Source organism: Podarcis melisellensis (genome assembly GCF_964234715.1).
Source record: "Podarcis melisellensis genome assembly, chromosome: Z".
NCBI lineage: Eukaryota > Metazoa > Chordata > Lepidosauria > Squamata > Lacertidae > Podarcis > Podarcis melisellensis.
The window spans coordinates 10,942,807-10,958,182 of record NC_138547.1 but is presented as its reverse complement, the minus strand read 5'-3'; the positions used below and the strand labels follow the sequence as shown (position 1 = coordinate 10,958,182).

The window sequence follows — 15,376 nt, the reverse complement described above, 5'->3', positions numbered from 1 at the left end:
GGCTCCGGGGACTGGCGGGTCCCCCGCTGCCCGGTGCCATGGAGAGGAGGCAGGCGAGGGAGACGGAGACCCGAGTGGCCCCAAGTCCCGCGGCTTCCGGCTTCTCCCCGCAAGTCCAGGCGCCGCCGAGAGAGAAGGGGCGGGGAAAGCCTAGAGCGGCCAACCGCACGCTCACCTCGGAAGTTCTGGTCAATAAGACAGCGCCATTGGCCCGGGCGCTCTGCCCCTCGGCACCTCTATGGCTGGCCCGAATACCGAGCGAGAAGCGGTTTCGTCTCTGTGGTAGGGAGGAGCAAAGAAGGGCCCAGCCAGGCGGGCCGAACGAAAGCGAGCCCAGAGTTCCTGTGCTTCCCTGGTGGGGCCGGCCATTGCCTTTCCCTTGGGCAGGGCGAGGGAATTCCCAGGCTGCAGCCTCTCGCGCTGGTGCCTCAAAGGCCTTTGCCTTTCCCATGTCACATGTGGAAAAGGGGGCTGGATCCAGTGACGCAACTCAGAAAACTGTTAGGGAAGCCAGAGCAGGAAAGTGAGTGGGAGGCGGCGGCGCCGCTTTAACCCACGTTTCCTTTTTGAAAGAGAAACCAGTGTTTCCCAACCTTTTTTGGACTCGCTCGCGGCACACCAGGCAACAGCTCGCGGCACATTAGTGTGCCGCGGAACACCGGTTGGGAAACACTGGTCTAAACCCGCTTTAAATCCATATCAGTGAAAAGAAAATCCCTCTGAAAATCACCTACAGGTGGTACCTAACATCAAGAAAACTAGCACTAATATGCCCAGGAACCCCACCAAAATGCTGGAGAGGGTGCACCTCCACAGGCACATACCTCCACATGTGGTGGGAGTGCCCCAAAATCCAACTACTCTGGGCAACAGCCGTATGAGAAATATGTAAAATAACTAAGCAAGTATTAGACATCACCCCAGAATTGGCCCTACTAAACATCTTCAAAGACAACAATACCCATTTATACCACAAAGAACTCATAACCCACCTACTTTCAGCAACCAGAAACACCATAACCAGACACTGAAGAGACCTGTCAGGAGTAAGCATGGACCAATGGTACCAAATAGTATGGGAAACAGCCCTACTAGAAAAATTAACCAATAAGCTGAAACTGACACGGAGACAAACAGAAGACGCCTTTACCCCGGTATGGCTCCCCTTTATCACATACACAGCCCAACAAGACAATGACAATAATCCACCAACAGCATACAAATCAATATGGCTAAGCTGATCCAAAACACCCACCCGCCCAACTCACACACAAAAACAAAGATCACCACAGCCAGTCACAAACAAACAACCACACCCTAGGCCAACCCCAACCTCTCTCACCACCAAAGGAACACAAGTGAACAGCACAAGCAACGCTGACACCAAACCCTACATACATTAAGCAAAATAGAAACATTGCCACCTGATCCCGATCCCACCCATCTTTCCCCCTCCACCTCTTTTCTTCCTAATGTCTCATCAAATGAATCTGATTTGTAAAAATGTTACATGGAAAAAATACGAGAGACATTACACATACTTCTGTAAAACAAGAAAATATTTAATAATAAAAAATAAACATTTTCCAATCTTGAAAAAAAAGAAAAAGAAAAACAACCCTATAACAATCTCCCCCCCCAAAAAAAAGAACCACATATTAAAAGGGCGTAGGATGTCAATCAGATCAACCAAATACCTGGTTAAAAAGGGACACTTTTGCCTGGCACCTAAAGGTGTGTAATGAAGCAGCCAGATGAACTTCCCTGGGAGAGCATTCCACAGATGGGGAGCCACTGCAGAGAAGGCCTGTTCTCGTGTTGCCACCCTCCGGACCTCACAAGGAAGAGGCACACAAAGAAGGGCCTCAGAATATAATCTTGGTATCACTGGCGGAGGAACGGGGGGTGGGGGGAGCGCAGCGCCTACAGCACCATCGGAGAGGGCGGTAACATCAGCATGCCATGCCCCCAGGACGCATGCCACGCCCCCCACGGGTGACATACCACTCCCCCAGGACACGTGCCATGCCCCCCGGGACACACGCCAGCCACGCCCTTGCCTGCTCTCAGCTGGAGCATTCAGCTTCGCCACTACTTGGTATCCGAGTAGGTTCATATAGAAAGCAGCAGTCCTTAAGGTATTACCTGTGCTTTTTTTCTTTAAAAATGTTTAGGAGTACTCTAATTTTCCTACCGATATTGAAATACTGCCCCTCAGTGAGGCCAAACTTAGATTCACAAAATGTTTAGGTATGCGTAACCCTGCATCCCCCCAGAAAAAAGTCCTGGGTATTGCGGTATTATTATTATTATTATTATTATTATTATTATTATTATTGCTTTAAAGGTCCAAAGCAGCACTTTGAATTGGGCCTGGAAACTAATTTTTTTTAAATGTATTTTTAATTAAAGATTTCTTGGTTTACAAAATTATGTGCAATGTCTCTTTTTTCAAGTTACATTTTCTACAATCAGTTTCATTTGCTGAGACATTAGTGTTACAAGAGAAAGAAAAGGGGGGAAGAGGGGGAGGGGGCCATGGTAGGTGGGGGTGGGGTCGGGTGGCAATATTTCTATTTTACTTAATGTATGTGTGGGGTTTTGTGTCAGCGTCGCTTGTGCAAAGTTCTCTTTGCTATTCGCTTGTCTTCTTTTGGTGGTGTGAGAGATTCAGGTTGGCCTAGGGTGTGGTTGTTTGTTTGTGATTGGCTGTGGTGAATTTTGTTTTCATGTGTGAGTGGGGTGGGTGGGTGTTTTTGGATCAGGTTAACCATATTGATCTGTATGCTATTGGTAGATTCTTGTCGTTGTCTTGTTGGGCTGTGTATGTGATAAAGGGGAGCCATACCGGGGTGAAGGCGTCTTCTTCTATTTCCCCCTGTGTCAGTTTCAGTTTAGGCCCGGAAACTAATTGCATTGCAGCTGGACCAGGAACGGTGTATTATGCTCAAAACATCTTGCCCCAGTGAGCAACCTGGCCTCTGAATTCTGCACTAGCTGGTTTCAGAACTGACTTCAAAGGCAGTCCTACATATAATCTAACCTAGATGGGACGCGGGTGGCGCTGTGGTCTAAGCCACTGAGCCTTGGGCTTACTGATCAGAAGGTCAACGGTTCAAATCCCTGCGTCAGGGTGAGCTTCCGTTGCTCGGTCCCTGCTCCTGCCAACCTAGCAGTTCAAAAGCATGTCCAAGTCCAAATAGATAAATAGGTACCGCTCCAGTGGGAAGGTAAACCGCATTTCTGTGCGCTGCTCTAGTTTGCCAGAAGCGGCTTAGTCATGCTCGACACATGACCCGGAAGTTGTCTGTGGACAAATGCCGGCTCCCTTGGCCTATAGAGCACGATGAGCGTGCAACCCGAGTCGTCTGCAACTGGACCTAACGGTCAGGGGTACCTTTACCTTAACCTTTAATCTAACCTAGAGGTTACCAGAGCATAGACCACAGTAGTTAGGGGCGTAGCTGGGCCACCAGTCAAAGCTGATGGAAGGCACTCCTGAGCCTCAAATGACAGGAAAGATTCCAGGAGGACCCCCAAACTAAACTTCAGAGGAAGTGTAACCCCATCAAGAGCAGGAGACCTTTATGGGCAGGCCTATCTGGTCTACGTATGAAGTCCATAGCTGTCAACTTTCAGATTTGAAAATAAGGGACCAGCAGCCTCATCTGTCCCGGGGACAGTCTACGGGATATCTAACAATCCAGGATAGCAGCGGGAAACGGTGCTGAAATAAGGGAATTTCCCGCCCAAAAAGGGAAGGTTGACAGCTATGAGAAGTCTTATTGAGAAGCTGAGACAAAGGGCCGGAATACAGCTCTTTCTAACTCTTATTTCATGCGATTTATTTGTGTGCGCGGGGGGAGGGGGCAGAAATTAAACTGGCAAGTTACTTAACTTTTATTTTTTTTCGCTTTCCATTTAGACAACGTCGGACCGCCTTGCAAAATATCAGACCTGACGAAATCGCATCGCTGATAGGGAACTTGCGCGGTCCTCTTCATCCCGCCCCGCCTCATTGCCAGAGGCTGCTGGACTACAACTCCCGTCACACACCCCCCCCCCAACGCTGCCCATACTGGCTGGGGCAGTGGGAGTTGTAGTCCAGCAACACCTGCAAGGATGCAGCTACACCCTTTCGCCCCCCCCCCGAAGTTTGACTGAGCTCCTTGGAGGAAAGGCGGGATAAACATGCCGAATGACTTAAGGAGCCACATAGCCCCTTTCTTGCTTTCCCTTGGAATGGCCCGACTCTGTGGTCGAACACTCTCTACCTCCTCCCACCTCTATGGTTACCGGCGGGGGGGGGGGAGATAACCCTTTTCCGCCACGTGACCTGGAAGCGGATGTACGATAGAGGAAGAGAAAGAAAGCAGGCACTCACGCTTCCGGGTCTGGTTTGCTTGCTGCTGGAGGAGAGGATGCGGAGCTGCGAGAGCAGCAAGAGGAGGAGAAGCGCGGATATCTCGTCCACCATGTGAAAGAGGAGCGCCCGACGCCCCACTCCGAGGCTCCTTCCCCCCTGGTCAGGTGAGGGGTTCTCCTGACCATCAGGCCAGTGTTTATTTATTTTGTGGGGGTGAGGATTCCTGAGAAGCGTAGGTAACGATGCTGTGGAAATAACACTAATTTTGGGAGGGAGTGGGGGGGGGGGAGAGAGATGTCATGAGCATCTCTTGTTTTAATGGAGCCCTCTTGTTCAGAGGTAGTCTACCTCTGAAAAGCAATGTTGCTCGGGTGGGGTGCGAAGCAGTGGTGCAGAGTTTTCTCCTTGATGTCATTTTTATTAGTATTATCATTTCTGTGGTGCGTGCGTGTGTTTAGTCTGGCTAACGAGAAAGGGGTGTATCTATTAGCCCCCAGAGTTTAATGGATGCTCCCTGCCCAGAAGCAGTCTATCTCGAATGCCACAGTTCAGCAGCAGAACATGTGCCTGTGCATGTGGTAGAGCTCAGGTTCAATATTTGTTTTGCCTAGGTAAGGTGGTGGTAAGAACCTCCTGCCTGCCTGAGAACCTTGGACAGCTGCTGCCACATCAGAATAGACAATACTTTAGCTTACACAGAAGACTAAGAATTTGACTTGTATCATGTTCTGCATTTAGGAGGTGGGGAAAACCAACAGGGAAGAGTGTTCACCATCATGTCCTCCTTCATTTCCTTCATTTCCTTCATTTGCAAGAGGTGTGTAATAATTATTGTTAGTGTTCATGCACTTTGAATCAAGAGACTCATCCTTGAGACAGCAAAACTAACTTCTGCAGAGGAGATGCTTAAACAGTGTTGCATGCTATCTGATAAATTAACCTTTATTGCGTAGCAATGAACTTTTTATCATGTGGTATGCAAGGCTGCTTAAGCAGTTCCCAGCTAAGTTATTCTGAGTAATCATGTATGCATGAGATATCTCAGTTAAAAGGTGGACCTTAATAACCCTCTAAGGTAGGTCAGTATTATCTCCATATTGCAAACAGGGGTTTGACTGAACTTGGGAGAACAGTGAAATATTTATAGCTGTCTGGCTTTTGGTAAGATTTGAACTGGAAAGCTTCAAGTTCACAACTCAGTCTCTTACTCACTCTGCTGCTTTGTGTCAGCAGCAGATGGGAAGTTGTAGTTGAAAACATCTGAAGGAAACAAGGTTGGCAAAGGCTGCTTTATATTAATTGGGGAGGTGATGAGAACTACATTTCCCTTCCCTGAGGAGGAGGAGGAGGAGGAGAGCAAAGCTCATGTGGATCCATGGTCCCATTTGATGTGTACATTTGGGATGCAAGTGCTGGGTTTGTTTGGATTGCTAGTTTTTGATCCCCTTGCCTTCCTTACTCTTACATACACATCAAGTCTTCCTGGAATGCATCCCTTTTACTTTTCAAGAAATCATACAGTTTCAATTTGTTTGCCCAGATTTCTCAACTAGTCTGTAGCATTGTTAAGTGGCCTGCAATTCTTTCAAAAAGTCCAATGAAATGTTTCCAGTAAAACTCCTCTTTTTTTGGCTGAAAGTATCATTTTACTAGTTCTTTTAAAAAAATCACAGATCTCTCCCATAAGAAAAGCCCTGCCAGATCCCAAAAGGTCAAGCTAATTCACTGTTCTTCAACCCTGGGTCCCCAGATGAGGTTGGACTACAACTCCCATCATCCCCAGCTATTTTAGCCAATGGGAATTGTAGGATGATGGGAGTTGTTGTCCAACATATGGGGTCCCGAAGCTGAAAAGCATTGGCTGTAATCCACCATCTGGCTTCCTGCAGTGGCCAACCAGATACTTTCTGGAAGCCCTTAACCAGAGCATAAGATCAACAGCTCTACACCAGCCTCTGTTTTTTAGAGACATACTGGCTTTGAATACGGAGTTGCTAAATAGTCATCCTGGCTTAGAGGGATTGATAGACCTCTGCTTTCCCATGCTTTCGGCTAATCCCTTTTTAAAGCCATTTAATGTGGTGACCAACAGCATGTCTTGTGACAGTGGGAAGAGTTCTGCTGTTAGTTGTCTTTTAATTTTACCAAAGCAAAACTCTAGAATTTGAGTTATTTATCTTGTTTTACTGTGCTGCCTTTTCTCTTGGCACTTTTATTTAATTTATTTATTTTTATTTATTTTTGCTTTAGAAAAGCCGTAAGCACTTTCTCACGATTTAGCAAGTTGCTGTTGCTATGGCAACAGGTGTTTTCTCAACAGAGCCAAGTTCCTTTCTACCTCAGAGATGCTCTTAATGCATTCAGAGCTGCTTAGAGTTTGTCTGCCTGTGACATTAGAGTAGTCATTACTTGCTCTACCTCTGTTCCTTAAATCCCCTGTTTCTCATACATGTCTGCAATCTGAGATCTAGGTGTAGCATCACCATAAACGATGCCTTCTGTTGTGTGGCTGATGCTTATAGCAGTGAGTAATTTTAAAAATAGACCACATGGAAAAGAAATAGAGGAATGAAGCCTGATTACTTCTGATTACTAGTGGTTTTACTATTTATACCTGGGTTACCTGTTTGTGCTGTCTTCGAATTATGTTGGATAATGTTAGGAAAGTTTTTAATGTTTGAAGTTTTATTCTGTTTAATACTCTGTTGGGAGCCACCCAGAGTGGCTGGGGAAACCCAGCCAGATGGGTGGACTATAAATAATAATTAATAATAATGTAATTATTATTATTATTATTATCAAGCACCAACAATGTTATAAAATAAATAAAAAAGAAGAGTTTTGTAGTTTCTCTTTTTTATTTATACTATATCTGTATACTATTTTATCTTGTATTTATTAAGGGATTGTTTAACTTCATAATAAAGTTCCACTTTGTGATATAAGCCAATGTGATATTGACAGATAAAGCAGGGACAGGGAGCTGAAGCCAAACCCAGCTTCCAAAGGCTTCTCAGCACAGGTCCTGAACCTAAGCCCTGTTTCCTTTTATATAATTTATTGCTTCAGTGGGACAAATCTATTTCAGAACTCATTGGCTTGGGTTCTTTTTTCCTCGCAAGTTTTTGTATTTGTTTCTGATTTAACACTTGGCAGATTTCTCTTGAGCTTGATAGACCTCAATTTAAAACTTATGCACCCAAAATCAAAAAGGTGCTAAACTGATATACCGTTGTTGTTGTTGTTTTCCTTTTTTTAGTACTTACTCCTAAGATGTGAACTTTAGGTGTCATGACAAGTAATTGTCTTGCAGCTTCATGCCGCCAGCACCTGCCTTTTCTGTTTAGAAAATCCTGGAGGAAGTGCTGGCTGGCTGGAAACCTAAACAGGAACACTCATGGGAAGGGGCAGAAGATACTCTTAAACATTTTGTTGCAATGCCCATTTGTTACATAACACTGATTTACAAAAACTACTAGGCTTATAAAACATGAACAGCATATTCATGTTCTCATAGAAACAGAGCTGGAAGGGATCTCAGAGGTCATCCAGTGCAACCTTCCTTCTTATGTGGAAAATCCCATTACACATCACTAATTTTAAAAAAGGCTACCATGCAGTCCGTTAGAAGATGGAGGCAGATCCCAAGCAGTCTGTTAGATTGCCAAGTAGCTTATAAAGTCAGGACATTTTTACTAACATTTAGTCAAAGTCCCCTTCCTTGTTATTTGAACCTGTTGAGTCCCTATCCTCTAGAGCGACAGCAAACAAACCTGCTCTGTCAACTGTGTCTGGAGACACTTGCAGTGACATATCAGGTGTCAAATGGGAGAAGCTGCTCCAACTGCTCTTTGCTTCAGACAGCTACAGGGCTAGGGGACAAAGGTGTCCCTCACTCCTTCTCTTGCTAACAAGAACAAATAAGATAAGCTGTTTATAGTGTCATTCTTGGAAATGTGACAATAATTGACCAGTCAGTTGACTAGCAGGCTTTACCCTAATCCAACAATAGTGAGCGGGGTGCCTCTCCATTTTTTCTGGGCTATAGCACCCAACAGTGACAGGCAGCAAAGCCTATTGAAAGGAAAGATGGGCACAGTAGTCTGTAACATTTGAAAGGCAATACACTGGATACCCCTGTATTACTCTTGTCCTGTGTGCCACTCTGACAGCACAGGGCCACTGCAGGGCTTAGATCTTAGATTCTCAAAATCAGAGAAGATCTTTACTTGTTCTAAGATGTTAAACCAACCTTTAATCCTTATCTTAATTAGCCTCAGCTACTTGTATTCTGTGCAGATCCCATGCATTATACTGACTTTCTTAAAGTAAAGGTTGGAGGGTTTAATATGGATGGAAACAAGAATTGATATCTGCTTTTTTCTGCTATATATACTTAGAATGTTTCTAGTACCAGATTGTACAGCACCTGTAATTTGAGAGAGATGCAGATCAGGGCTGAGAAAACCCCAGCTCCCTACTTCCCCTTGGAGTGCCAATAAAATGTGATGTAGACATTTAGAAATAGTGGCTTTTCTCCCCATGCCCTAACTCCAAGCTGTCACCCGAGATCAGCCTTTCAAAGCCCAGTGCCCTCAAGATATTTTGGACTACAACGTCTGTCACCTCTGACCTTTGGCTATGCCTAGCTATTGGAAGCAGATTGTAGTTCAAACATCTGGAGGGGCAGTAGGTTGGCAAAGTCTGCCCTAGACCCTTCTGAGCATTTGTGTTACTATTGCTACCACTAAAGCTTCCATTTTATAGTCCTTTCATGGGTGCATTCTTGTGAGAATCTTTGGTGCATATTTATGCATTTATTTGGGTTTCTAGCCTGCCCAATCCCAAAGTACTCAGAGCTCATAATATTTAAGTGGATCTGCCCTCTCCTAATGTTTGACTGCTAAAAGACAGCTTGAATGAAAATATTTTATGTGTACAAAAGCTTGCAGTACAGTGGTACTTCTGGTTATGAACTTAATTCGTTCCAGAGGTCCGTTCTTAAGTTGAAACCATTCTTATCCTGAGGCACACTTTCGCTAATGGTGCCTCCCACTGCGCAACTTCCGCTCGCATCCTGGGGCAAAGTTTGCAACCGGGAGCAACTACTACTTCCGGTTTAGTAGAGCTTGTAACCAAAAGCATGCGTAACCAGAAGCGTTCGTAAACCAGAGGTCCCACTGTACTGAAAAGTGGAGATGGAGAAAGTCTGCTTCAAGTTTGCAAGTAGTTGCAAACTTGCAAATAGCCATTCATCTGTGGCAGGTCGCAATTGGATCCAAATTTTGAAAACTCATAGAGAAAGTTGGTTCTTTCAGAATGGCAGAAATGGACATGAAAGGCTTGTAAAAAAGTGTGTGTGTGCGTGTGCACACGTGCGCGCGCACGCACACATGTGCTAATACATTTGGGGGGATTTATTTATTTGCAAAGTTGGGTCCACTTTCATAGTCTTGAAAACCAATGTTCATCTTTTGCAGCACACTGATGAAATGGAGCCTGGAACAAATTCTTTCAGAGTGGAGTTCCCTGACTTCTGTAGCACCGTTTTGCAGAAGCTGAACCAGCAACGCCAGCAAGGGCAGCTCTGTGATGTTTCTATTGTTGTTCAGGGACATTTGTTCCGAGCCCACAAAGCTGTCTTGGCAGCCAGCTCCCCTTACTTCTGCGACCAAGTGCTCTTGAAAAACAGTCGACGGATTGTTCTGCCTGACGTCATGAACCCCAGAGTGTTTGAGAACATCCTTCTGTCAACTTACACTGGGCGCCTGGTGATGCCTGCGCCAGAGATTGTCAGCTACCTCACAGCGGCAAGTTTTCTTCAGATGTGGCACGTGGTAGACAAATGCACTGAGGTGCTGGAAGGAAACCCTTCCGTTCTTTGTCAAAAGTTGAATCGTGCCAGTGACCACCAGTCCCCCAGCAGCAGTAACTACAATGGCCTGGTGGAGAGCTTTGAGATTGGGTCTGTGGGGCAGGCAGACTTCCACAAAGTGCAGGATGGTGAAAATGAAGAGGAAAGCTCGAAAGATGAACTGTTGTCTCAACTCACAGAACATGAGTATCTCCCCAGCAATTCTTCAACGGAACATGACCGTCTGAGCACAGGGATGACAAGCCAGGATGGAGAGGAAGGAGCAAGCGACAGTGCTGAGTATCAGTACGCCAGGCCCCTTTACAGCAAACCGAGCATCATGTCTCACAAGCGGTGGATCCATGTGAAGACAGAGAGGTTTGTGCAGGACTGCGAAGGGGTGGAGGTGCATGGCCCTTACGATGAGCAGCAGGTGTCTGAATCCATGAATGCCATTCAGGTGAGCCACTCTGTCCCAACGTCTGGCCCCGAAGACCTTCGCGTCAATGAAAAAAAGATGGAGACAGAGTTTGGTGAGCAAGCCAATGAAAGCAATTACGATGAACAAGTGGACTTCTACGGCTCTTCCATGGAAGAGTTTTCTGGGGAAAGGGCCGATGGGACACTCAGCCTTCAGAGGCAGGACGCTGGGGTTGCTGCAGGTTATGGAGATAGCATGGACGTTCCCTCGGGGATCAAGGAAGAAAATGCCCTGTCTGGGTTCTCCACAGCCGACAAACTTTACCCCTGCCAGTGTGGCAAAAGCTTTACCCACAAAAGCCAGAGGGACCGCCACATGGGCATGCACCTCGGCCTGCGGCCTTACGGTTGTGGCGTGTGTGGTAAGAAGTTCAAAATGAAGCACCACCTTGTTGGCCACATGAAAATTCACACAGGCATCAAGCCTTATGAGTGCAACATTTGCGGGAAAAGGTTCATGTGGAGGGACAGTTTTCATCGGCATGTAACATCTTGTACAAAGACATACCAAGCCTGTAAGGTGGAGCAGAACACTACTGAGATGAATTGAAAACAGGTGCCAGGCAGTGGGGTGGGGAGAGTGTATGGGAAGGGAAAAGGCAGAGTGAACCAGATTACATAACTGCATCATAGAGTAACACAGGATGTATATGATGCACAGAGTGTACCATGTACTACGCTGCTGAGATTCTGGATGGTTGTTTTTTTTATAATAAAAAAAATCCTATAGCACAAGTGAGATCACCTGTGGAGGCAAGCAGGGAATTCTGCCCAGGCTACAAGTAAGGAGGCAAGTTTGAGTGGCGGTACTTTAGTGTAATTATAATTATTGCTATTTATTATTCTTTGTGTTTTGGTAGCACTTGAGGAGAGGGGTTCCCTCTCCTCTCTTTAGTGTTCTCTGCTCTCAGTGAGTCTGCATATAGATAGCTGCACATCCTGAGCGCCTTGTTTGGATGACTGTAGTCCCATGTTCAGAAGTCCTTGTGATTTTGTTCAGCCAAATAGATATATGAGCAGTTACCTTTTTTGAACCAAAGGGGCAATTATAGATACTTTAACACAAGTTGCTAGACAACTTTCAGGGGCCGACAGCTTTAACAAGCGGCTGCTTTTTTAATCAGTCAAGCTTTCAGTTCCATTGACTGGCTCTGTTTATCTTGGCAGAGTGATTCTGCGTCATGCTTATTTTTTAATTCTTTTGTAAAGCAGTTGGCTATTTTGTGATGGACACTTTATATAGAGACAGATTAAACTATAACCTCATCTCTCTCCAACTCCTCAACCCCTCTCCCTCTTGTGCCTCATATAGCTAGCCAGTCTGCACTTTTGGCTGCCACAATAGTGAGTATCATGTTTGCTCCCCAGTTGGAGATTAAAATGCTCTTTTTCTGGCACTTGAGATTCCAGGCAGACATCTGTCCAGTTTTCATTTTTTTCTGTTTTGGGGTATTTGCATTGGGAAGTGTTGGTTAGGTACCAGGACTTCAGAGAACAAAATCCAATGTACTGAATTCTGTGTCACGGTTTGCAATGAACACTTTTGGTACTGATCTCCTCACTTAACTCAGGTGAGGAGCCATGAGGGACTGAGGCTGGGGAAACAGCTCTAAAGGAACTTACTGTGCATCACTCTCTAAGGAAACTGCTTGATGATTAAGAATGGCTACTGCTGGATGCTCCCCAACGGTGCTGTGCAGACATCTCCAAACCTGGAAGCAGCTTGTGGATTTCTGAACATGATTCTTATCCTCTGTGAAGGAAGAATTTTTAAACACTGGATACCTTTTTTTTGTAACCACAAGTAGTTTTAAATTTTTAAAACTAGAACTGCTGTTATATTCCTTCCTTCTTACTCCTTTTGTCACCCCAACTACAGGGTGAATGCACAAGATGGAAGAAACTTGGAACGGTCAAAGCATTTGTGCTGCTGTTTGATAGTAATTGGGGTGCAGAAATCCCCCATATTTGCTGTGGACAGAGGTTGTCATATATGTTGATTGGCAAATGAGGTGTTTCCTTAACAGAATACTCTGCCGGTGCCAAGGAGGCTTGCTAGTGCCAAGGCATGTCATTCCGCCCCCACCCCACCCCAAACTTCAGCCTGAATAGAAAAAGAGGTGGGGAGATTGGTGGACCTTGTGCATATTCACATAGGCAAACATTTCTGGGGTTATTACCCTCTTCCCTTAACTACAGAGTTTAAACAAACTTTTCATGTGATAAGCTGGGCCTGGAATATGAGTGTCTGGCACAAATATGGGTTTGGTTGTTTGGTAAGGTGGTAGTGCTGCAACTTCTCCTTTGGTGGAACTATTTAATGGCTTTTACTTACAAAAAACATGTTAAAAGCTTTTCTAAATCATCACAAGATCAATTTTTTATATATCTTCCCCCACCCCCTCAATCATCGGCAATCCATTTATGATATTGTTGTTGTTGGCACATGCAACAAGAAATAATCTGCTGTTTTCCCTGCTTAGATGAGCTCAGCAGCACACCAGGGTGGAAATGGCTGTCACTAACTTGAACCCTACCAAACAAGTTAGCCCAACAGGGATCTTCTTGCTAACACTGTAACCTGCTAAATGTATAGAAGCACTTTGTATTTAAAAACAAAACAAAAACCATTTATAAATGTTTTTTTTAGAACTTCCAAGATAGATATATATATATTCCCTCTGGTTTGTTTTCTTATTCATGTTGTCCGTTCAATTTTTTCCTTGTCTTCAATCTTGAAATTTTATATTGATAAGAAGCTTTTGGTTTATATGAGCACAGGGTCTGGGGTTTGTGTAAGAAGAACTGATCCTAAGGGTCTGCTTTTAGTTTCGTCTTCTTTTTTTTAAAAAAAAATCCTTATTGCCTTAGTATCTCCAGGAAGCCATTTTATTTGCAGGTGTGGGGAAACTTGGACTGCCCAGTTGCTGCTGAACTACAGTTCCCATCATCCCTGACCATTGGCCATGGTTGCTGGCTGATTGGAGTTGTAGCTCAAATATTCCCTGCTCCTGTTCTTTGGGCTCTGTTAGGGGAAAGAGGGCCTGTACTTCTTATGGCTCCCCACAGCATTTCTCAGCTTTCCTTGCGCTGTGACCTCACTCAAACGTTTCCTCTGTGCTGCCAATCTAGCCATAGCAAATGGAAGGAAGGCTCAACCTGCCCCATTCTGACTGCCAACATTTTCTACCTGCCCTGCTATTGTGCTCTTAACTGCTTCTTGATGTGACACATTTAAGCAGGCAAAGTTTTTCCTGCAATGGAGAACTGGGAGTGGGGAAACCTCACCTGTTTAAATGTTGCATGTTAATCAGCTACAAGAGTCACTGGAGCAGAGGTCTGACAACCCTACTCCAAACCAGAGTTCCTTCAGGCCTGCCACAAAGCTGTTTTGCTTAATCCACTGGGGAGTTCTTCTGTACAGGCACCATAGATGGGAAGCAAATGGTTCTCCTTTGGCTTCATAAGGACTTGTGCATATAGACTTCTTGGCTGGATTATCTCCCTCTATTAGCTTGATGCCTTCTCTGGACAGGACATACAGAGGTCAATTGAGTTTAGGAACAGTTTTTGAATAACCTATGGCTACAGAGCTTTGAAATGTAGGTAAGATGGTAAGGGGTTTCCTACTGGAGTGTAAGATATAAAAGAACCTTTCACTGTCCCAGTTCTCATGTCATGGTAACCCAATGGCACCTGCTTCGCTTCTCCCCTTGGCTTAGTGGTATGTCAACCTGTCTAGATTTGCTCCAACCAAGACTGTGATTGGTAAACCAACAACAAACCTTAGTTTCACTTTGTGGTTTGTTTTGGAGCAAAACAAATCACGTTCCGCTGTTCAGTCATAATGTTAAGCCCAGAGATTGTGGTTTCTTGCTCTTGACTTGTGCTAATGGAGGAGGAGTAAATCAGGAGCTATAGGTTAATTATGGTTCACCATGATGTGTGAATACTGCCATTTTCACTTTCAGTTTTAAATACATGGGGGGGGGGTATTCTCTCCAGGAACTTGGACTGCAATCCTGGGCCAGTTCAGAAAATGGGCATGATGGTGTTAAGTTCCTGATGGCGGCAGTTCCAAACTGACTGGCTTACACATAGTTGACTGGTCATTATTCTTTGGCCCTTTCTATTGGGTTGTATAGGAAATTCCACCACAAGTAGCTACTGGGAAAGGTTAGGCCCAAAGCTTGGAATTTGTACCCCTCCCAACAGTTCTGTTCATGGGCCCATAATTTTGTGCATAAGAGAGATGAAAGAGCAATATAATTTACCACCATGCTATGCTAAGTTCCCTTTATTAATAAGGGAAATGCTAACTAATGATGCCTTGCCAACAAATCTGTTAAAATTTTATGCTACTACCATCCTTGTCATATTTGGGGTGCTTTATGTGACTTACATTCAAAAATGAAACACGACTTTGAAATTGTATAGAATGCTTTGGTATCAGGGACATGCTTCACTTTTAGAGCAACCTTCCTCAACCTGGTGCTCTCAAAATGTATTGGACTACAACTCTAGTCAGCACCAGACAACATGGAAGCGCACCAGGGTAAGGATGGGAAATGGGGAGAAAAAGCCCTTGGATACATTTGAAGTAAAGCCCCATCTGCACTATAGATTTAAAACAGCATCATACCACTTTAAACAGTTATGGCTTCCTCCAAAGAATC

At 44.9% G+C, this 15,376-nt stretch overlaps 1 protein-coding gene across 1 annotated transcript; it reads left to right on the top strand.

Moving 5' to 3' along the window:
* Window positions 1-4,396: 4,396 nt before the first annotated feature.
* Window positions 4,397-13,542, top strand: ZBTB43 (zinc finger and BTB domain containing 43). Its single transcript, XM_081896764.1, has 2 exons — window positions 4,397-4,530; window positions 9,847-13,542. The coding sequence occupies exon 2, from the start codon at window positions 9,859-9,861 to the stop codon at window positions 11,248-11,250; it is 1,392 nt and encodes a 463-aa protein (XP_081752890.1). The 5' UTR covers window positions 4,397-4,530; window positions 9,847-9,858; the 3' UTR covers window positions 11,251-13,542.
* Window positions 13,543-15,376: the final 1,834 nt, after the last annotated feature.